Here is a 22733-nt window from a genome sequence, read left to right as displayed (position 1 = left end):
AAACCTTTCTTCTCTGTATGTGTTTTCTCAGTTTTTGTAGTGTGGGCCTCTTCTGGTGGTTTTGCCTCTCTCACTTTCCCCGTTGCCCCCTCTGGGGACTTTCCCTTTTTCTACCACTACTTTTTATATGCCGTATACTGTACCTTCAGAGTTTCATGACTTTATTACAGATGATCAATATATTTGGTCCTAACTTACCTCTTAAGTGTCACTTCTACTTTTCTATAGGAATTTTCTGCTGTTTTCCCAAATAATAGTCCTAAACCTTTTCCCCTCTGTCATTGAATATGTATTATTTTTGTTAGGAGTTCATTTTGTCAAAATCTTGGACTCTTTCTCTTTTACCTCCCCAAAACAGCACTGTGATTCTTATTTTCATTGTTTTATAAATTCTTCCCTTTTCATCTGTTTGTTTTTCCAGACCTCTGACTCATTCTGACCACCTAAATTATTACAGAATCTTCTTAGTCTGTCTAGCACACTGATAGTAGATTAGTATTATTAAAATACCACCTTGACTATTCCAATTTAACATGAATTTGGTTAACTTCTTGGAAGCAGAGATGTTTTCTTTGGACCTTAGTACAATTTAAATGAGTAAAATACTTATTCAGAACTTAATGAATGAAACAATATTGTACAGAAAATTCTTTGTCATATATTCATATATTACTTGCAATACATAGTCTGTGCTATATTCTGGATTTAGCCACTCTGACTTACTATCTTGAATCTGGCTCTCATTAATCCATCAGGTTTTATTCCTAAGGTATTTTTTACCTGCCTACAAGTTCCTACATTGTAAAGTAAGCTATTGTTTCCTGGCAACAAGTCCTTTGTATTTTTATATCTTTCTACCTTTTCCTCTGCTTTGATTTACCAGCTACTGCTGCTTTGGCAGAGAAGATAGGCCTCTCCTTATTGTTTTAGCCATTAGTTTGACAGTCCTACAAAAACATTAGTGTCCATACAAATTATGCTTTTTTTTCAGATGTCCCATTTTTTAATTTCCAGTGATACTAATTAATTAAATTAAGAATGTTGTGAATTCAGTGGGGAATGAATATTGTCAAACAAAAAAATTACTTAGCTGTGTTTATTTTCTGTTTTTGCTTTCTTCTCTCCTTTTTAAATCTAAGGGAAAGAGATGAAGAAAATCAAGATATTTCTTCACCCAAATCAGCAAGAATAGAAATGTCTTGTTCTCTTTTAGAACAGACACAACCTTCTGCACCCTCAGTATGGAAAAATAAGGAGCAGCATCTATCTCAGAATAAGCCTATGGAAAAGAAACCAGATAATTTACTTACAGATAGAGATTTAAAATCCACTGTGAAAAATTTTGCCAATCAGTCTCTTTCTTCAGAAAAACTAAGATCAGAAAAAAGAAAAGAAATTGATGATTTAGCCATAGAAGATGAAGTATTAGATCAGTTATTCAAGAACACAAAATCAGAGTTAGAAATTGGAGTGAAAGTTGAAAAACAAGAGGAAGTTGTCAATATTAGAAAAAAGCCAAGATTGGATATAGAAACAAATGGCACTTTTAATGAAGCAGTATCAGAAAATAACAGAATATCTGTAAGTAACATTTTTTAATGAGAAGTACTACAAATAGAAACTTAGAATGTTAAAAAGAAATTTGTGACAATATAAGCATTTATTCTATTTCCTTGAGGAAAATATTAATATCTTCAATATCCAGTATTAAGTATAAGAATTTGTTGGTTGATAAGGTAAATGTTAAAAATACAGTGTTTCTTCTATAGTAATAAGCAACAAAAAATAAATTCATGCTTATTATTATTCATGATTGTTTTAATAGATTTCCAGGCTGTACTGTTATTTTACTACTATATCAGACCTTTGGCCTTGATGGTAAGTATAGGAGATGCCTTAATAGAGGAAAACAAACACAGAAAAATGAAGAAAATTAGGAAAACAAACTACTAAATAAATTTTTAGCATGAAATAGGTATAACATCACAGGAATTTTTATTTTTATTTTGATATGTAATATCCTGTCCTGTTTTCCTGTATGTTGATAATTTGTCTTACCATTTCAGATTTTTTTCTATTTTATGTGTAGGTAAGTTGCTTACTCTCTGTAGAATAGTTAGGTCATCAGGTCTCAGAGAGCACTGACCACATAAAGTTAAAAGGTAATATTCTGATCTTTCATATAGGTCCGTTAGCTTCCCTCTCATTCATGGTTGTAGTCATCCCCTCCTATAAATGGCTACTGCATAAAGATAGGACTAAGTAGAAGGATAAGGATTAAGCAATTGAAAGTACAGTGATTCAGTAAGTATTTGTTGAGAATTAAGTATGGATCAAGCACTATAAATCTGTAACTACTGTTGAAAAAACAAAGTATATGTCCTGTTTAGCCAAAATATTGGCATCTTGTATGAAGGAGAGAATCCTCATTATTTCTTTTGAGTGACTCCTCAGTGCCCTTTTGTGGACCAGCTATGTCAGAATCAGCTGGTGAGCTTATCTAAAAATAGAGATGCCAGACCGAAACCCCAGAAGATCCTAATGTAATACATCCAGTTTTTTTTCCCCCAGAAAACGTTTCCTCATTTTATGGGTTAATAATTCGTTTTGCTGTCTTTAAAAATTCTAAAATCAGTGGCTTAAGGAAGAAGGGATTGTTTTGTTTCTATAAAAGAAGTCCAGAAGTAGGTAACCAAAGCTGCTTGGAAGTTCTGTGGTATAAGTTTCTTAGGCATCTGTTTTTCTCTCTACAAGGTTACATCGCTAGCCATCATGTCAGCTTCACAGGGAGGAAAACGGTGGAGAGGGGACAGGGTAAAAACCTTTCCACTGAATTCCTCCTCACTTTGTAAGGAGCTCTGTCAGAAACTCAACTTTATAACTTCGTTCGTCGGCCAGAATTTAGTCCTGGCCCGCACCACTCCCCAGCCCTCACCCTCAGTCTACAAGAGTATGGGACATGTTTCAGGCTTGGCACATTGCTGTCCATAGCAAGCTAAGCATTAGATAAGAAAAATCAGATACTGAGATATCTGTAAGTCAATTGAGAACTTCAGAGAAAGAGGTATTCTTTATTATCAAAGATTAGCTGGCACTTTACAGAAGAGGTAAACTGAGTTAAGTGGATTTATATATCTTACAAGTTACTATCCTATAAGTTTAGTGGTTTCTACTGTAGTGGAAGTTAATGTGAGATTTAGTGAAATCCAAGGGTTGATTTCCTATGTTTAGTAAATTTATTTATTTATTTATTTAATGAATTTACTAAATTTATTTATCTCTTTTTAAAGTTATGTTTACTCTGCTTGTATTACAACTTGACGGTGTTATTTTAGGTCCGGACTATTCCAGAATCTGTGTTGAGACCACTTAATGTTACAAGCATTTAATGTTTAGAAAGTTAGACTCTATTTATATTATTTCGCTTACACCTTTGGAAATGCGTTTCCCTGCCATGTTCTTCTCCCTGTACTTAATTTAAACTTAAAAAACTTAATAGTTTTTTCTGACATGTTCTTCTTTTCTTTCTCTAGTTTTCTTGTCCTACTACCTGCTTTAACTTTTAATAGCCTTTTTTTCTTTTTTTAAGTTCTATCCCACATTGGTCCCCTGCTCACAGTGGCTACAGCTCTGTCTGGAAATGTTTGTGACTTTAATAACAGAACTCTTCGATTCCTCCTGTATGACTGCTGATTAATTTTCCTGAATACTCTACATTGGCTATACATTTTCCCAGGGCTCCTGGTCACCCAAGCAACTGGGCATTAGATCCCAGAGTGGAAGAGCCAGGAAGTGAGCGTTACACACCAGTAATACAGAAACCATTAAACAGTCTTTTGTCATCTAAAAAGACCTTTCATTTAATAGCCAAGGTTTACATGCTTTGTAATGATATCAGGGAATACAGCCATTTTATTTTGCTCTCTGGTTCTGAAGCATAAATTTCCTTTGTCCTTATTTTACTATTTTAGAATTAATAACATTCTGAATAAAAATAGTTTTGCAGAAAACTGGAGAGTGAATAGTGATTTGATTGTGATACACAATGCTAAAAGTTAAATCACTATTCTAGCACTATACATTTTTTTTTTTAAAGATTTTATTTATTTATTTGTCAGAGAGCGCGAGCAAGCACAGGCAGACAGAGTGGAAGGCAGAGTCAGAGGGAGAAGCAGGCTCCCTGTGGAGCAAGGAGCCCGATGTGGGACTCGATCCCAGGACGCTGGGATCATGACCTGAGCCGAAGGCAGCCGCTTAACCAACTGAGCCACCCAGGCATCCCTAGCACTATACATTTTTAGTAAGAACCTGTTATAAGAGTATTTTTGCTTTCAGTGTAAGATGATTTTTGAAAATTTTGTATTTTGAGATAATTGTTGATTCACAAGCAGTTGTGAGAAATTATATAGAGAGATCCAATTATACCTTTATATATATATCCAATTATACCTTTATATATATATCCAATATATATATATATCCAATTATACCTTTATATATATATATATATATATATCCAATTATATAGAGAGATATAGAGAGATCCAATATACCTTTCATTTTGTTTGCCCTAATTGTAACATCTTATGTAAGCACAGTGTAGTATCACAGCCAGGAAATTGACCTTGTTGCAGTTCATCAATCTTACTCAAACAATGGGAGATTATTATTATTACTATTTTTAAAGATTTTATTTATTTATTTATTTGTCAGAAAGAGAGAGAGAGAGCAATAGTAGTAATACCTACCACTTACTGGATACCATCATTCTCTTTACACACAAGCAGGCAGAGAGGCAGGCAGAGGTAGAGAGGCATGCTCCCTACCGAGCAAGGAGCCCAATGTGGGACTCGATCCCAGGACCCTGGGATCATGACCTGAGCCAAAGGCAGCAGCTTAACCTACTGAGCCACCCAGGTGTCCCTGGGAGATTATTTTTAATTCATTTTTATCATTTTGTTGGAAAGTCCTAGATGTTAATGGATTAAAGGAATTGCACTTAGTTTTTCTAGCTTTGTAAGTGATCGGGAAAAAATTCTCAGTCCTTTCATTTAAAAAACTTTTTGCAATTTTAAGGCAAAAATGTGATACTTTAACATTGGATTCCTTACATATATTTCAGAAAAGTAATTTCTAAAATATGTTGATGGTAGAACTACTCTTTTTCTATTTTGGGATTTAATATAGATTCTAGCACATCTGTAAATTTTTTCTTTTTTTTTTTTTAAGATTTTATTTATTTATTTGACAGAGATCACAAGTAGGCAGAGAGGCAGTTAGAGAGAGAGGAAGGGAAGCAGGCTCCCTGCTGAGCAGAGAGCCCAATGCGGGGCTCTATCCCAGGACCCTGGGATCATGACCTGGTCCGAAGGCAGAGGCTTAACCAACTGAGCCACGCAGGTGCTTCTGTAAATTTTTTCTTAAAGATTTATTTATTTTAGAGAGAGTGGGGGCTAGAGGGCAGAGGAAGAGGGAGAGAATCACAAGCAGACTCCCTGCTCTGAGCATGGAGTTCATCATGAGGCTTGATCTCAGAACCCTGACATCATGACCTGAGCTGAAACCAAGAATCAGACACTTAACCTACTGTGCCACCCAGGCACCCCATAAGCTGAAATTGAAAGGTGTTGGCTAGATATTCCTGCTAGGTATATATTCATATGTGTGTGTGTGTGTGTGTGTATGACATTAAATATATTAAAAATTATATATTATATCCGTATTATCCGTATATAATATAATTATGTATATAAATGTTATAAATTATATATAGAGAGATTTTTAAAAAATATGACCCCTGTGCCTGAATCTTGGCCTTAAAATTTCCTAGTCTCCATAAAATGTAAACATGATTCATCATCTTTGTTTATATTCCTCTTCTTAAACGCACCCACTGTGCACAGAGCATCTTTTCTTCACCTCATTCTACACCCTCTTATTCTAAAGGTTTCCTCCTCTTTCTTAACTATAGCATCTTCCAAAGCCTAGTAGTAATACCTACCACTTACTGGATACCATCATTCTCTTTACAGCAGCCTTGCAGTGAAGCAGCAGTACTGTATGTATTGAACCGGTTAAGAAACTGACAGTAAAAAAAAACTAAAGAAAAGGGGGAAAAAAAAAAGAAACTGACAGTAGGAGGTCTTCAGTAACTTGGCAATGTCACTTAGCTGGGTTTTGAACTGGGATGAAAACAAAGGACTGCTCTGCTCTTTTGGCTGTTCTTTTGTCAGGTTTCTCAGAGTGTCATATATTCAGTTACTCTACGCAGTGGGCATGCTGACATGAAAGGCAGTCTGAGAGGGTACGTTTGATAGGCCTTTAAAAGGTAGAATCTCCAGGACTTGGTGATTGCTCAGCATGAGAAATAAAGAGAGAGGGAAGAGTAGAGGATAATTCTCAGGCTTAGAGTCTGAGGGCCTGGTAGGTTATGATATGATTCTCTGAGATAGAAAATAACTTGCTCAAGAGGATAAGCAAGTTCGAGGGAGTAGGGCAGGTTGGGGACAAGGTGTGGGGAGTAAACTGTTCTGATTGTAGGATGATGTATATGAAAGTAGTGAAAGAGCACATGATAGGCTTGGACTATAAATTTTTAATCTTACTGTTGAAAAAGGAAAACATTAGTTCTCCTTAGTCCCTAGGCAGACACAAAGTATTTACATTTATTTTTCTGCCCTTTTCTTTCTAATTTTCTTAGTACAGTTTTTCTTATTACAACTTTTATTACTGAATCATTGAAAATTTGATGTAAAACTATAAGCTCACCTACTATATCCCTAGGGATTATAGTATCAGAAAGCTATCTATGTACTATGCTTTCACCTGGAACCTGGTCTGGATATATGAATGTGAGGGATAGTATGACTGTTTACAAAGCAGTTTTCATTTTATTGCAGAAAATATCTTGAGCAATTAATATAACCCTGTTTCCTTTTTCCTGGATTAAGGGTGATTCAAAATTAAATACGAAACATAAGTTTAGGTAGAATCTTTTAACAATTTTTTATTTTAGACTATAGAAGTAATACATAGGGGTGCCTGGGTGGTTCAGTGGATTGAGCCGCTGCCTTTGGCTCAGGTCATGAGCTAAGGGTCCTGGGATCAAGCCCTGCATCAGGCTCTCTGCTCAGCAGGGCTCCTGCTCCCCCATCTCTCTCTGCTTCTCTGCCTACTTGTGATCTCTCTCTCTCTCTGTCAAATAAATAAAATCTTGAAAAATAAAGTAATACATAATTGTGTAGAAATATAGAAGACAAAAACTTAACAATTTGTTGATAATCCTACAGTCTAAGGATATCCATAACTAATACTTTGGTATTTTCTCTTTTAAATCTTATTTTGCAAACTTAGAATCAACTATTAATGCTATTCTGTACTATTTTATATTCACTTATTATCATTTCTCATATTGTAAAACAACTTATGTGAACTTAGATTGTTTCCAAGTCTTTATTTTTGTATCTCATACTACAATGTCTTTTTCTCTGTATATTTCTATTCTCATCTTATAGCTTCTCTAGGAAAGATACTTGAAAATCAAATAACGGGGTCAAGAACATAAATATCTTTAAAGGTACCATTTTGTAATTTCTATGAACAAAGTCTTTTTATTTCTTTAGCAAGAAAATGAAATTGGGAAGAAATGTGAGCTCAAGAAAGATTCACTATGGTCAACTAAAGAAGAACTATCTGTGAGGAAATTTTAATTTTTATAATCAATTTCTGTCAGCTTACATTCTTAGGATTAATTATTTCCCTGTCTGTAATCTTTATCTGTTTCATAATTATGCCTCCTCTGGAAATGGGTAGATCAAACCCATGATATACACAAAAAAACATGATACAACAAATAGAGTATGGAGAAAAGCCTAAGTGTAATTTCCTGCCTTCCACTGCATAGATGTGTGATCCTGAACAAGTCACTGTCACATTTCTGAACCTCAAGTCTTTATGAAATCAAGTTGACACTGTTCCAGCAGAGTGGCTGTTTATATCAAATAGAGTAATGAATGTAAAATATTTGGAACTGATAAAACACAATACAAAAGCTTTAGGTCATTGTTAACTAATTAAGAGTTCCTAATTGCATTTTGTCACTAGTAGATGAACCTTGTCTTTTGACTTTTCACTTTTTTCCTTTGTTTCCATCTTCATTTTAGTCCTGTTGCCACTTGCCATTTAATATATAGTAAAAGAGTTTAAAAAACTAAGATGGTCAGCTTTGAGCAGCTGTAGCAATGTTGATATGTAACTAACCAGTTAGTAGTGAATGACATAAAGAAATTCACCCAGCAACAAGAAGGAATCTTGAGGCTGATTTAATAACTATTAATCTGTGATTAAAAAGTGGCTTTCAGTTAATGAAGTAGTGTATCCAGAATTAATAATTTTTTGGAGATATCAAAAATAATAAAACAAATTACTGAAAATTCAAGAAAGCTTAAATATATTAGACGAGAACTTATAAAACAGATCATTGTAATAATGTTAGTTTATGGTTTTAATGAAAAATAAACAATACTGAGATTTTTTGCTAAGAAAATATATGCAAGAAGATAAATTATATATTGAGATGATATGTATTAGAATAAACTACTAAATTAAAATGCTATATGCTTTTAGTCGTCTAGCACAGAAGTTATAAATGTTTTTAAAGTTAGTATTTGAGTAGTTTTCTTACTTGGCATAGAGATGATTTGATTGCAAATACAAAATTCAAGTGCCAGAAATAAACCCTTTTTATTATTTTTTCATGTATTTGAACTTTTGTTTGTAGCCTCACAAATGACAAGTAATTTTCCTAATTTTTTTTCTGCTTATGTATCCATCTTAACCCTATTTAAGATCAAAGATGAACTTCAGGATGACAGTGATATGCTTCCAAGGAAGGTGTTATTAACTGAATTTAGATCACTGGTGGTTAGTAACTCTCCCTCCAGAAATGCATCCAGTGTAAATAATGATTATAGTCAACTGAAGAATTTCAAGAAATTCAAAAAGGTATGGTATTCCTTTAACCAAAATATCACAAGAGGGCAGTGTTTGAAATGTTTTTAGAAAATACCACTGATGCTAAATATAAATAGTAAAAGCAGTTCATACTGAAAACTGTTATTTCTTCTGCTTAAAAAAACTGCTTAAAACAGTTAAAATTACTCTAGGAAGGGCATGAACTGATAAGTAGTGAATATGTGAGTAAATGTATGATGAATATATAATGAATACTTGGAAACAAACTTCATTAAGACTGAATTCCTGGGACGCCTGTGTGGCTCAGTGGGTTAAGTCTCTGCCTTCAGCTCAGGTCATAATCCCAGGGTCCTGGGATCCAGCCTGGCATCAGGCTCTCTGCTGAGCAGGGGGCTTGCTTCTCCCTTCCTCTCTGCCTACTTTTCTGCCTATTTGTGATTTCTCTCTCTCTGGCAAATAAATAAATAAAATCTTTAAAAAAGAAAAATAAAAAGACTGAATTCCTTAAAGGGTGCTGTTTACCTGGCCTTCACCACCTTAAACAGCAGGCTTTGGATTATACTGATAGGGTCTTCTATTTCTAATAATCATCTATGTCTACCTGAAGGAGTTCTTTAACTCAGGGCTTTATGAAGATAAGAGATTTGTTGAAAATAGCTGAGCACATTAAATAATGAAAAGTAGGCATTTTACTATTACATGTATATATAAAAAAATATAAATATGTACCCTGAGTATTATCATCAGACCTGAGTTGTTTCTTCTCTAGAAACTGGGAAGAGGTTTAATTTATCAGTATGGTTAAAAGAGTATTTCTGATCTACTCTGTATTCTTTTGTTGTCTTTTCTGGAATATTTGCTTCTTATCCCATTTTTATTACTGACTGTTACCTTTTGCTTAAGCATTCAATCATAATACAGTAATTTTGTCCAAGGTGATTTCTGTGGTAGACTGCTTTTCACTAGAGTATAATCTGTATGATTCTTGCTATACTGTGAGGTGTTGTAGTTTTTCTCTCTAATGTGAGCTACTATTAACATTTGTCAGTTAATTTTTTGCATACTATGACAATGTGTAAAAGGTTCTAAACACCATCTCTTGTACTTGGAGTGAAAGATGGAGATATCTCCCAGTTAGATGGCACCCACTTTCTCTTTTCCATCTGAAAGGTGTGGCTCATAAATACCACAGGGTCATTCTTTAACCATATGGTTACTTCATGTTGAGGATTATGTTACTGAGTCTCATTGTTAAATCAAAATTCAAAAGACATAGTATATTTTGTTATTAATGAAGTTACCAAAGATAAAGTGGTAATACTGTTGACCCAGGCATGGTGAAGGAGTATAGAGTTATACAAATTTCTGGAAAGTAATCTGAAAAAATTTTAAATTCTTAAAAATATTAATATCTTTGATTAAGGAATTTTATTTGAGACTGTAAAAGAAATTCAAGCCAAAATTTATGTAGCAGAATGATTTAATTAAATTGGCTCTAATTAAAGAATTTGTGTTTTTCTTTATATGCCCAGATCTAATGACGTGGCTCTATTTGTGCTTTTAAAATAGTATTCAATGATGAAAACTATTTTAAAATTCCCTTTCCAGGGCACCTGGGTGGTTCATTGTGTTAAGTGTCTGCTTTCAGTTAATGTCATGATTTTGAGGTCATGATTATGAGGGTAATTTGACTCACATCCCTGAGCAGGGAGCCTGCTTCTCTTCTCCTCTGCCCCTCCCCCTGCTTCTTTGCGCACGCGTTCTCTCTCTCTCTCTCCTCTCTCTCTCATAAATAAATTTAATTTAAAAGTCTTAAAATTCCCTTTCCACTTTATATATTGACATTTTAAATGTATGTCCCATAGATGTTAAGGGTTTATTATTTCCTAAATACAATATTAACAGTGGCTTGATTTTCTTTTTCACAATTATAAGCCATTAAAATTTTATTATTTATTTATTTTTAAAAAATATTTATTTGTTTATTTATTTGACAGAGGGAAACACAGCGAGAGAGGGAACATAAGCAGGGGGGAGTGGAAGAAGGAGAAGTAGGCTTCCTGCTGAGCAGGGAGGCCGATGCGGGGCTCAATCCCAGGGCCTTGGGACCATGACTTGAGCCAAAGGCAGACGCCCAATGACTGAGCCACCCAGGCGCCCCTATAACCCACTAAAATTTTAATTAAAAACATAAACTATTGCTATCTCCAACATCTTTTGCTAGGGATCTATATATTAGAAAGTTTTGAGACATAAATTTTAATGAGTACTAGACAAGACTTAAACTTTGACATCTTTAGAAGAAAATATGATACTTTTCAGTCTCTATATTTACCTTAAGTTGCTTTAACTGCTAACTGACGAGGTAAGGCTATTTTTTAATAAAAACTCCCAATTAAAAATCTCAACTAAATTCTTGGTACAGTGACATCTAAATCTGGGTATAGCAACAGCCAAAAATAAATAGGTCAGAAACATGGGCCTAGCATGGGCCTAGTTACTGATCTCTCTCACTTCCATTTGTAGGAATAAACATTTTTGGCACTTATGTTACACGTGATTTATATTGTGCTTTCTTATTAAGCTTTTTTATTTTTTTATTTTTTTATTTTTTTAAGATTTTATTTATTTATTTGACAGGCAGAGATTACAAGTAGGCTGAGAGGCAGGCAGAGAGAGAGGAGGAAGCAGGCTCCCCGCTGAGCAGAGAGCCTGATGTGGGGCTCGATCCCAGGACCCTGGGATCATGACCCGAGCTGAAGGCAGAGGCCTTAACCCACTGAGCCACCCAGGCGCCCCATTAAGCTTTTTAAAAAAATGATGGTTTTGAGGGTACCTGGGTGGCTCCGTTGGTTAGGCATCTGACTCTTGATTTCAGCTCAGTCCATAATCTCAGGGTCATGAGATTGAACCTCATGTCAGATTCTGCCTTTGTGGCAAGTCTGCTTAAGATTCTCTCTCTTCCTCTCCTCTATGCCCCAACCCCATGTTCACACATTCGCTCTTTTTAAAAAAAAAAAATGAGATGGTCTTAATTTGTTAATGCATTTAACCTTACTATTTTTATTATATAATAGGTCACATTTCTTGGAGCAGGAAAACTTCCACACATCATTGGAGGATCAGATCTAATAGCTCATCATGCTCGGAAGAACGCTGAATTAGAAGAATGGTTAAGGCAGGAGATGGAGGTTAGTAGGAACTGAGGGCTGGTAATTTGCTTGGTTTACATTTTGTCCCTCATGGTTTCCTTAGAGCAAATCCTTAAAATCAAATTTTACGATAATTGACCAAAGGTCATTGATTCAGGAAAAATCCTAAATTACAGAGAATTAAGATTAATTTGTACCTATCCATAATACTTAAGAGGCTTTTAAGCTTATTCAAGTTATTAAAGAGGCTTTAAAGTTTGTTAAAAAAACAAATTAATTAAGTTTGTATCCTAATATAAAGGGGAGAAAAGAGACTTAACCTACAAAAATGTAAAAGAAAGCTAAAGGCTAACAATCAAAAGATGGTTGTATAGTGATATGGGGGTTATTGCAAATAATATCAGTTACATAGTATATGAATGTACTGGGCTTTCCAGATCTGGAAATTATCTTTCAGTGGTCCTGAGAATTTCTCAGTCATTATTTTATTGAGTTATTACCTTTTTCCTGTTCTCTTGTATCTTTTTTTCCCGATGTTTAATTTTTTAAACAACTGTCATACTGTTTTCCAAAGTAACCGCACGGTTTTACATTCCCACTAATAGTGGGCAAGGGTTCCAGTTTCTCCATATGCTCTCCAGCACTTGTTATTCTGTTGTTTGTAATGGGGCATCTAACTGGTGTGAACTTTATTGTGGTTTTGATTTGCACTTTCCTAATGATTAGTAAGGTTATGCATCTTCTCATACACGTGTTAGCCATTTGTGTATCTTTTTTGGAGATAAACCTATTCAAAAATTTCTTCCCATTATTATTCAGATTGTTTATTTTTTGTTGTTGAATTAGAGGTGTTATTTATGTAGTCTGGATAATAGTCCCTTATCAGATGTATAATTTGCAGATGTTTTCTCGCTTTCTCTGGGTTGCCTATCCCTCCATTGTTTGTGTATTTTACAGATGCACAGAAACTTTACATTTTGGTAGTTCAGTTTATCAGTTTTGTTGTTGATACCTGTGCTTTTGGCATCATACCCAAAATATCATTGCCAGATCCAATGTCAGAAAGTTTTTCCTTTTTTCTTCAAAGAGTTTTATAGTTTTAGCTCTTATATTTAGATCTTAAATTGATTTTGAGTTCATTTCCATAGGTGTTATAAGGTTAGTTTATTTCATTCTCTGTGGTATACTTTTACACTTTGGTTTAATGATTCATAAGCACACCATCTCGAAGGAGGGGGTGGAGTCTTAAGTCAGTTACACTATTGACAACTGCTTGCTGTGGGAAACTTGCCATAATGCCTCCTCCCATGGGCAGTTACTGATCTATCTCATTTTTCCCCAGAGTGTTTTTAAGTTTTAAGAAAGTAAGATAAATTATTAAATAGTGTTACTAAATTATTAAGTAGTAACTATTTTTATTTAATTCAAATTCTTAAGCTTTTCATTATGAAAACTTTCCAAACATACACAACATAGAGTAGTGGAACAAACCCAAAACACATCTTCAACAAATATTAGCATTTGCACATCTTGCTTTCTGTTCTCTTTCCCAACTTTTTTTCTTTCTGGAGTATTTTAAAGCAAATTCCAGTCATTTTATCATTTCATTTATATTTATATGTTCAAACATATACAGATTTCTGATCAAGTATATATTATGTCAGAGTGTGCTTTTCTGTGTACTTTTATAGTAGGATACTTACATAATCAGTTCATGTTGATTTAAATCCTAGACTAAGACCAGCAACATAATTTTGACACTTGAGATTGCTTTAGAGTTTTATAATTTTGCTTACTTGCTTTATGGCATGTCTTTAATCATATCTATAAGTAATATGTTCCCTAAGCCTCAGGAAACCAGATCTCAGTTACAACATTGTTCTGGGAAGATATGAACTGCTTTATAGCTCTCCATGTTAGAATGTGATTTTTAAGAATACATTATTTACATGTATCAGCTAAATATATTCATATACTCTGTAATGAAAATTCCCAGGGAAGATTATACAAATATGCTTCTCTTTTTTTAACTTTCTTCTTGGGTGTTTTGAGTCCTAGTTATTATTATGCAAAACAGCCATCTACCTGATTCATAATTTTTTCTACCCCTTATTTTTAACTGGAGAATTTAATAAAATTCAGTAAAGTGTCAACTTTTTGCTGTAGAGGAAATTACTGCATGAAAGTTAAGATTTCACATGACTGTTGAATTGAGAGATAACCAAGGTCTTGTTCAAGATTAGAAAGTTTTCTTCTTAGCCTTTGTGTTGTGTGATTATCTAGTGCTCCTAGAACCCAGAGGTGGGCTTCAGACAGGTCCTCTCAGCAGGCTATTTGAAGTAGAACTGTTCAGTAATGGGCAGGTAGGGGTCTTACCTCTTTCTTGAACTCTGGTTTGACAGAAGTCAAATTTCACTTTCTTCTCTTATCTTATTTTTTATACATTTTATCCCTTTTTTTCTCAGGATTGCATTCTTTGGTAATTTTTCCAGATTATCTTCTAGTTTGGTACTTTTCCTTTCTGTTCTTTCTGGTTGGTATTCCCACCCATCCACTGAGTTTTCATTCAGCCTATTGTATGTTTTCAGTTCTGGTTGTCTGTTTCATTCATCTCTAGGTCTTACTGTTCCCTGATGATATTTTTAAGCTCTTCCTGTATTCTTTGCTTAAAGTGTTGTTAAATTTCTGCTACTCTTCTCTTACGGAGTCTTGTTTCCACGTATATGTTCTGTGATAGTTGAATGTGAACTGCTTATTTCCCTTGGAATTTGATCTGTGGGAATTCATTGAGTCCTACGTTTAAGTTTCTTTCCTCTAGAAAAAATACTTTTGTTTCTGCCTGTCTTGTTCTACCAATACGAGACCACTTTAGCCTCCACTTGTGATTTTTTTTTTGGATCACCTAGGTAGTTAATATGTGTTTGGACCAGAAGCCTGAGTGAAGGCCAGCTGGTCAGTATAAACTTGAATTTTTTTATTTTTCCTTCACCCTGTGTTGGGGTTGAGGCAGGCAAGTGTCTTTCTTACCTTCTTTTTGTGTTGTACAGTTTATTCCTCTTTCTTTCTTTAATGCTGGGGTCTTTTCTTAGATTTCCCCATCTTCGATTTTCTTTAATATTTCTCATCTCAGACATCAAAGCAGAGGCCAGTTTTTTATGCTTTGCAGAAACCCAGAGGGCAAGGCAAAAGCTGGCCATGGTACTTGTTCACTTTTCAGGGCTTTTACTTTGCCTCATTGTGGGTTAATGTAGTCTTCAGCAATTTATGTTTAAAAATGCTTTTTAATCAAAAAATTGTTAGGAGGGTCACCAAAATAAGTAGGGTTGTTAAGGTCACTCACGATACTTAGTGTGAAAAAATGAAAGAATGGAAGTCACATCCATTCCTCTTTTTTATTTTTTTTTGGAAGACTGAATGGCCCTATTTAAAATGTGCATTTCAAAGAATTATGGTACTACATGAAAGAATGATGAAGTTAAAATCCTGAAGTCCAGAAATGACCCATTTAAACATGAAGTGAATTATTCCAGATTTCTCTTTATTGAAGAGGAGTAATAGCCAGGGACAGAGAAAGAAGAGAGGGAGAGAGATTGATAGAAGGAAGTAAAGCTGAAAGCATTGCTGAATTTTTGGACACGTTTCTTCTTTTCACGGTATTTTATTTCCTGAGATCCCTCTAAGACCAAGGGGTGATAAATAAAACCAAAACAAAAACCACTGTCAGGTTAGAATCAGTATTTGTTTCAAACTGCCTACTTTGATTTTAGATAAATTTTTTGGCTCCCTGCTGTAAATAGTGAGAATATTTGAACTTCCTCCCTTCCCTGTTCCCCCTCCTTCCACATGCCACCATCTTCTGGCAGTCCTTTCCTCCCTTCCCTGTTCCCCCTCCTTCCACATGCCACCATCTTCTGGCAGTCCTTTCTTTTCTCCCTTTTTAGAAGGTGACTTGCATGCCTACCCAGTTCCTTCTTAGGCTTGCAAGTCAGTAACGATGAGAGTATGTCTCAGTGTTGATCAGCTTTCCATTCATTTTTCCTGGAATGCAGTATGTTATTTTGATTTGCAGATGCAGGTCTTTTTATTTCAAGGAACTCTTCGGTACATCTTTGAAAACATTTTTATATTTGTTAAGTTCTCTACATTTAAGATGTAACTGTCCTTTTACTAGATCACCTTTGCCTTCCACATCCATTTCTTCTGCATTCACTGTGGTTTTCCTGAGCTCTCACTATGTCAGAAATTCAGGTTTCATTTGTGTCTGTTCTGTTACCTCATCAGCTGTGTGATCTTGGACAAATTACTTTCTTATGCTTGTATTTCTTCCTTGTAGAATGCCTATAGAATGGGAACAATAATAATAATAATAATAATACCTCTGTTTCACAGAAGTATTGTGAGGATTAAATAAGATGCTACTTGTAAACTGCATTTATAACAATGGAAACAGTCACTATTAGGTATTTCTAATTTGATTCTTAAGTGGTGTTATAAGTCTCAGTTTGTTTACTTAGCATTTGCTCCCTTTTCATTGTCATTGTGGTTTTTGTCATCTGACTTTTTGGTTTTTATTTTATTGCTTTCATATTCTCAGTAACTTCATTTTTTTGTCCTTCGGTTATTATTTCTTTCATCTGTCTTGCATGTTCTATTCCAGTTGCTGCCTTTTCTTTCCCCCCTCTGGTATGTGAAATAGTTTGCAGTTTTCTTTCATCTTGAAGCTGTTTAGAGTAAAATACCATGTCCAGGTACTGTTTGCTTGTGAAGCATCGTATGCTATCTTGTGTAGGGATTACAATCTAAAGACGACTTGTACAACTGATGAATTAGTGAACTCTGCATCTGAAACTAATGATGTACTATATTTTGGCTAATTGAATTTAAAATTTTTAAAAAACCAGACGAATGGATAAAGATGTGGTATATATACACAATAAAATATTACTCAGCCATTAAAGAATGAAATCTTGCCATTTGCAATGACATGGATGGACCTAGAGTGTGTTACGCTAAGCGACATAAGTCAGTCAGAAAGACATACCATATGATTTCACTCATATGTAGAATTTAAGAAACAAAACTGATGAAGTAGGGGAAGGGAAGGAAAAATAAAATAAGATGAATCAGAGAGGAGACTCTTAATTATAGACACAAACTAAGACTTGCTAGAGGGGAGGGCGGGGGACTGGGGTAATTGGGTGATGGGCATTAAGGAGGGCACTTGATGTAATGAGCACTGGGTGTTATATGCAACTGATGAATCACTGAATTCTACCTCTGAAACTAGTAATATAATATGTTACCTAAGTTGAATTTAAATAAAAAATTAAAAAAAAAATACAGTTTGTGAGGCAAAAGTGACTATAGTCAAAATTACTACTACCCAAGCTCTCAATATTCTGGTAGAGAACAGAATTGTCTTGATGGCTTCAATCATTAGTATGGCAGTGTGCTCAGCCAGAGGCGATATACACGTCCCATCTAATTTCTGTTGTGCCTAGACCTTGAATGCAGGAAAGGAAGGGCTCTGCTGGAGCTGCGTGCTGCTCCTTCCTGGAACTGGTATGAAATGTGTACCGGGAGTGTATCTTATCCCAGAAGACAACAACCTGCCATTTTAAGTTGTTTACCTCATTTGTCAAGGCTGCACGCAGCCTGTGCCTTTGCTCAGTGTCAGTCCCACTCACTTTCTGTGTATTTGTCCCTTTCCAGCAGTCCACCAGCATGTCTTCTCTTTTCTGCTCAGGATACTTTCCCCCAAATTTGTAGTATTACTGAGCATTCTCACGTTTGGTTTTAGTTTATTTAATGGGCTGTGGCAGTGTTAGGAACGTGTTGCAGCAATCTTTTGGTTCTCTGCAGGCTACTTTTCTCAAGTAGGTGGCTTCTTGATCATGGCTATAAGGTTTTGTTTGTTTTTGCCCAGAGAGGAGTTGAGAGAATGACAGTGTCGCTAATTAATGACTTTTTTCTGTCTTTTGTTTATTTGATTAGAATTAGTTGAGAGCCTGTGTTCTAGATTTATTCCACCAAATCTCTCTTTTTGCTAGAGCAATTTTAGGTGCACTAGGTAGGTTTTACTTGTTAAGATAATAGAGTTGACTTGAGGCATCTGGGTGGCTCAGTGGTTTAAGCCTCTGCCTTTAGCTCAGGTCATGATCTCTGGGTCCTGGGATCGAGCCCCAAGTGAGGCTCTCTGCTCAGCAGGGAGCCTGTTTCCTTCTTTCTCTCTGCCTGCCTCTCTGCCTACTTATGATCTCTGTCTGTCTCAAATAAATACATAAAAATCTTAAAAAAAATAAAAATAGAGTTGACTTTCTCATGCACACAGTGTCTGTATGTAAATTTGCTATTACCTTGATGTCCTGTTTTCCTAGGCTTATGCCAGCTATTCTTAAGGTTTTTTTTGCCTTTCGTTCTTTTTCAGTTTTTCTTTCTTTACGTTTGTTGCAGACCAGTCTTCATTTTGATAATCACTGAATCCATTCCTGAAGTTTTCTTCAATTTAGGGTATTTTTCATTTTGTGCATTAAACATAATAATTCTTTGAAGACAGTATCCAGCCTGATTTGAATTTTGAAAGACTGGATATGTAATTCTCCCCAACCCTTAAAAAATGCCAGTAATATGAGGATTTCTGTTTCTTAAAACTATTTTACTTAACATTTTTTACTAAGACACATAAAATAAAGCTGACTTTTCCTTACTAGTTTTTCTTTACTGTATTATAACTTTAAAATTAGCATCCCCTGCTGGGAAGCATTTCAAAGTAATTACGATAATAATACCAGCTGCTTTTTTGACAGCTGCTTTTTGAAAATCATTGTTTTCCCATTTATGTTCTGCTATACCTATTAGACAGTGTAGAAAGATAAAATGTCATTTTGATACTTCACCATATGAGTAGAAAATCATTCTGTACTAATCCCTGCAAGTCATTCTTCTCAGCCCTTTCCGAAGACTCAAAATCAGTGTAATAGCCTGGTTAAGACCAGGTGTTAAGACCTGGTGGGCGTCTTCTTACTAGGGAGACCAGGTCAAATCCCAGTTCTTCTGTATGACAACCTTTTGATCTTCTGCAAGTTACTTAACATAAGTTTTTGCTTCCTTGGTGGTTAAAACTGGAATAATAGTCTAATAGTGATAATGAAGTTACATGAAGATTAAATGAGATATATCTTGAAGGAGTTTTAAGATAATGTCTGGAGGGGCACCTGGGTGGCTCAGTGGGTTAAAGCCTCTGCCTTCGGCTCAGGTCATGATCTCAGAGTCCTGGGATTGAGCCCCACGTCGGGCTCTCTGCTCCGCAGGGAGCCTGCTTCCTCGTCTCTCTCTCCCTGCCTGCCTCTCTGCCTACTTGTGATCTCTCTCTCTCTGTCAAATAAATAAAATCTTAAGGAAAAAAAAAAAAGATAATATCTGGAAATACACAAATGTAAGCTATTAACAGTAAAAATAAATAGTATGTACCTTCAAGGAACTTACGGTCTTTTAGCAAAGATACAGAATTATAACAGAGGGAAATCGATATGTATCTATGAGTTGTATGCTGAAGTTTTATGGGAGTTCTTCATAGCAGATGCCTGGGTGGCTCAGTTTTTATATTTTTTAATGAGGAGGATTGAAAAACCATTGGTAAAGAGGTGAAGAACATGTTGTTGGACACATAGTAGGCACAAATTATTGTTGAAATGAAGGTGCACTGAAAGATTATCAGAAATGGGAAAAGGAGAAAAAGGAGGTAATTTTCTGGGCAGAGGAAAATGGTATTTGTTAAGAGGTGTGTGTGGTTGGTGGGTTGGTGGGTTGGTGATTCAGTTTTAACTGGCATCCAGTATTCATGGAGAGGGGCCTGAGAAGTGATTGAGAAGGTGGTGGAATGGAGCCAGGTTATGAAGAGCCTTTCCCATGTTAGGGGTCAAACTGAAGACTTTGTTTTCTTTGGTAGGTTAAAAAAAAAATCATTGAAGGGTTTTAAATCATTGAAGTGTTTTAAATCATTGAAGGGTTTTAAATCGTTGAAGTGTTTTAAATCATTGAAGGGTTTTAAATGGCATGATAGGATCTAAACTTTAGAAGGATGCACCCAGCACAGAGTTTTTCTCATCCTAACACTCAGACATGCATTAAGAGTTTGGTTTGTGTTTTAAATTACTTTGTCAGGGCAGTAGTTAAGCAGCACCTTCAGAGCCCTGATTTGGGACCTTGGAGAAGAGAACCACTTCACCTGTAGAGCTGTTGTAGTTGAAAGTGGGGTAGAATTTGCCCTCTCAGCCCTTTCCCTCAAAACAATGATACTTCATTTAGTAAAAGGGTTCTTCTGGAAAATATATTTAAAAACTCAACAAGCTAGCAGTTTATACATATATTGGTTGCCTTTGATGGAGAGGGGATTGACTGAAGAAAGTTGTTTAATTAGAGGACTTTTGCAGTAATCTTGGCATGAAGTGAAAATGGAGAGGATTTGGTGAATGATGGAAATATCGTAGAGGCAAGAACTCATAGACCTGGTGAATTCCTGGATGTGAAAATCTCCAAGATGACTGACCACCCAGTATAGCAGTTGATTAACCATACATTCATCATTGAACACATGTTTGAAATTATATAAATTTTGACAGGTGCAAAATCAGCATGCGAAAGAAGAGTCTCTTGCTGATGATCTTTTCAGGTAAAGTTTAATTTCATCCTTCTTTTATTCTTAGAGATTAAATATTCATGTCTTTTTTCTTTAGAAATAGACACAGCAGGATGCCTGGGTGGCTCAGTTGGTTAAGCAGCTGACTCTTGATTTCAGCTCAGGACATGATCTCAGGATCCTGGGATCAAGTCCTGCATCAGGCTCTGCACTGAGTGTGGAGTCTGCTGCATGTCCTTCTCCCTCTGGTCCTCCCGTGACACAAATGAGCTCTCTCTTTCCCTCAAATAAATAAAATAAAATCTTTAAAAAAATAGACACTTAGTCCCTTCACCTAAAGAATATTTCATTTTTAATGCTGTTGTTTTGTTGCTGTTTTGTTTTTTTACTACTTGAGTACCTCTCAGTGGGGTTTGCTGCATGTATCTTTGAGATTTGGGACTGGTGAATTTAGCTGATACATTTGTGAGATTTCCAGATCTGAGTTAAATTATGAATGAATGGGTTTTGAGTTAAGACAAATAAAATACCGAAGCATTTGCTCAGTTTTAGTTGGCGCAAGAGTAAAAACAAGAGGCTGGATTAGAGTTTCAAATCAGGTTTTTGTGGGATGTTTAGAGGAGTTATAGTGGGTGGTTACAGTTTAATTCTGATTTAACACATATCCAACATTCCTGCAGGCCCCAAACCTTACAATATTTAGCTCTCAAATACAAATAGTATAAAATAAAATTAATTGATCTACTTATAGGTGGGTACTGACTAGGAGAGAATAACATTTTCCCAAGTTTATATAAAGGCAGAACCAAGAAGTACTGTATTTTTTAATCTGTTTTGCTGCCAGTTTGATTCTTTAATTTCATTATTGACAGTATATCATTGGTGAAAATGTTGACAAATGGTGCTCATTTTTCATAAGTATTTAAGAATATCTGGTTTCTAGTTAAATTTGTTAATTATTCTATAAGAAAATTTTATAAAGTATGTCTATTTTAGGATCATCTTATGCAAATGTTATACTGTAGTTGGGAGTGGAAGGAGTTTGAATCCATACTGAAATAGGTGTAAACATGTATTTTTAAACCATTTTTATTAATTATTTTGATGCTTTTACTGGACTTTTTCTATTGTTGATATTTTATTTTTACCAAATATTCACCAAACCAACATCATAAAGGTAAATGAAATTAAAAATGTCAGTGCTTAATACTGGATCGTAAGGATAAAATTGGCATTCTCATTGTGTTTGCCAAGGTGTGACTATGTTTTAAAAGCCCTTTAACTTTATTTCTTTCTTTGCAGATACAATCCTAATGTAAAAAGGAGACGATAATTGAAGATTTCATAAAGGAGCCGCTCTCAGGGAAATATTTCCTATCAAATAGTTACATCAAGTTTCCTCTGGGATACATTCATTAAGTATATAGAGGGGATTTAAATTACAAAGGTTTTATGACCTAAATTTGTTTAATAAAATGCACAAAATTCCATTTCTTTTGTATGTGACAGTATTATTGAGTTTCCAGTCTCTGTCATCTCATCTCTTATGGTAATTTTTTCATTTCTAAATGTGGCTTTTTATTTACTGAATATTTAATACACTCACAGTTCAAAATTCTAAAAGTTTAGAAGGATAAGAAATGAAAAAATCTCCCTTCTACCACTGCTCTAGCTGTGTGGTTCCCCTCCTCTGATAAAATTCATGATAATCATTTCTTATGAGTCTTTATAGAGATTTTTGCTGCCTCTTAAAATTTGTATGCATATTATTTTCCAGTAATCTCCTACAAAAATGATAGTGTAACATCGCAGTAATCTGCACCTTGCTCCTTTTTGCTGAATAGATTGGAAGATCATACACATATCAGAGCATACATTTTTTCCCCATTATACCATAGTCTTCCTTAAGCTGAAGTAACCCAAGTGAAATGGATTTCAGGGGTGTAGATGTCACCCACCTATTCTAGTAC

The 22733-nt window shown here is 35.1% G+C and overlaps 1 protein-coding gene across 2 annotated transcripts in view; it reads left to right on the top strand.

The window, feature by feature from the left end:
• The window catches only part of NBN (nibrin), a 51463-nt gene extending 29210 nt beyond the window's left edge, over positions 1 to 22253 (top strand). For both annotated transcript variants that reach the window (XM_059394829.1, XM_059394828.1), the window contains 6 exons: positions 1140 to 1581; positions 7623 to 7694; positions 8848 to 9003; positions 12051 to 12164; positions 20747 to 20796; positions 22066 to 22253. In XM_059394829.1, the coding sequence (XP_059250812.1) occupies positions 1140 to 1581; positions 7623 to 7694; positions 8848 to 9003; positions 12051 to 12164; positions 20747 to 20796; positions 22066 to 22096 (865 nt within the window). In that variant the 3' untranslated portion in view covers positions 22097 to 22253. The remainder of the gene's footprint in view (positions 1 to 1139; positions 1582 to 7622; positions 7695 to 8847; positions 9004 to 12050; positions 12165 to 20746; positions 20797 to 22065) is intronic.
• The last annotated feature ends 480 nt before the right edge of the window (positions 22254 to 22733 follow it).

Source organism: Mustela nigripes, chromosome 3, assembly GCF_022355385.1.
Source record: "Mustela nigripes isolate SB6536 chromosome 3, MUSNIG.SB6536, whole genome shotgun sequence".
Lineage (NCBI taxonomy): Eukaryota > Metazoa > Chordata > Mammalia > Carnivora > Mustelidae > Mustela > Mustela nigripes.
This window is presented reverse-complemented; position numbering and strand designations above follow the sequence as displayed.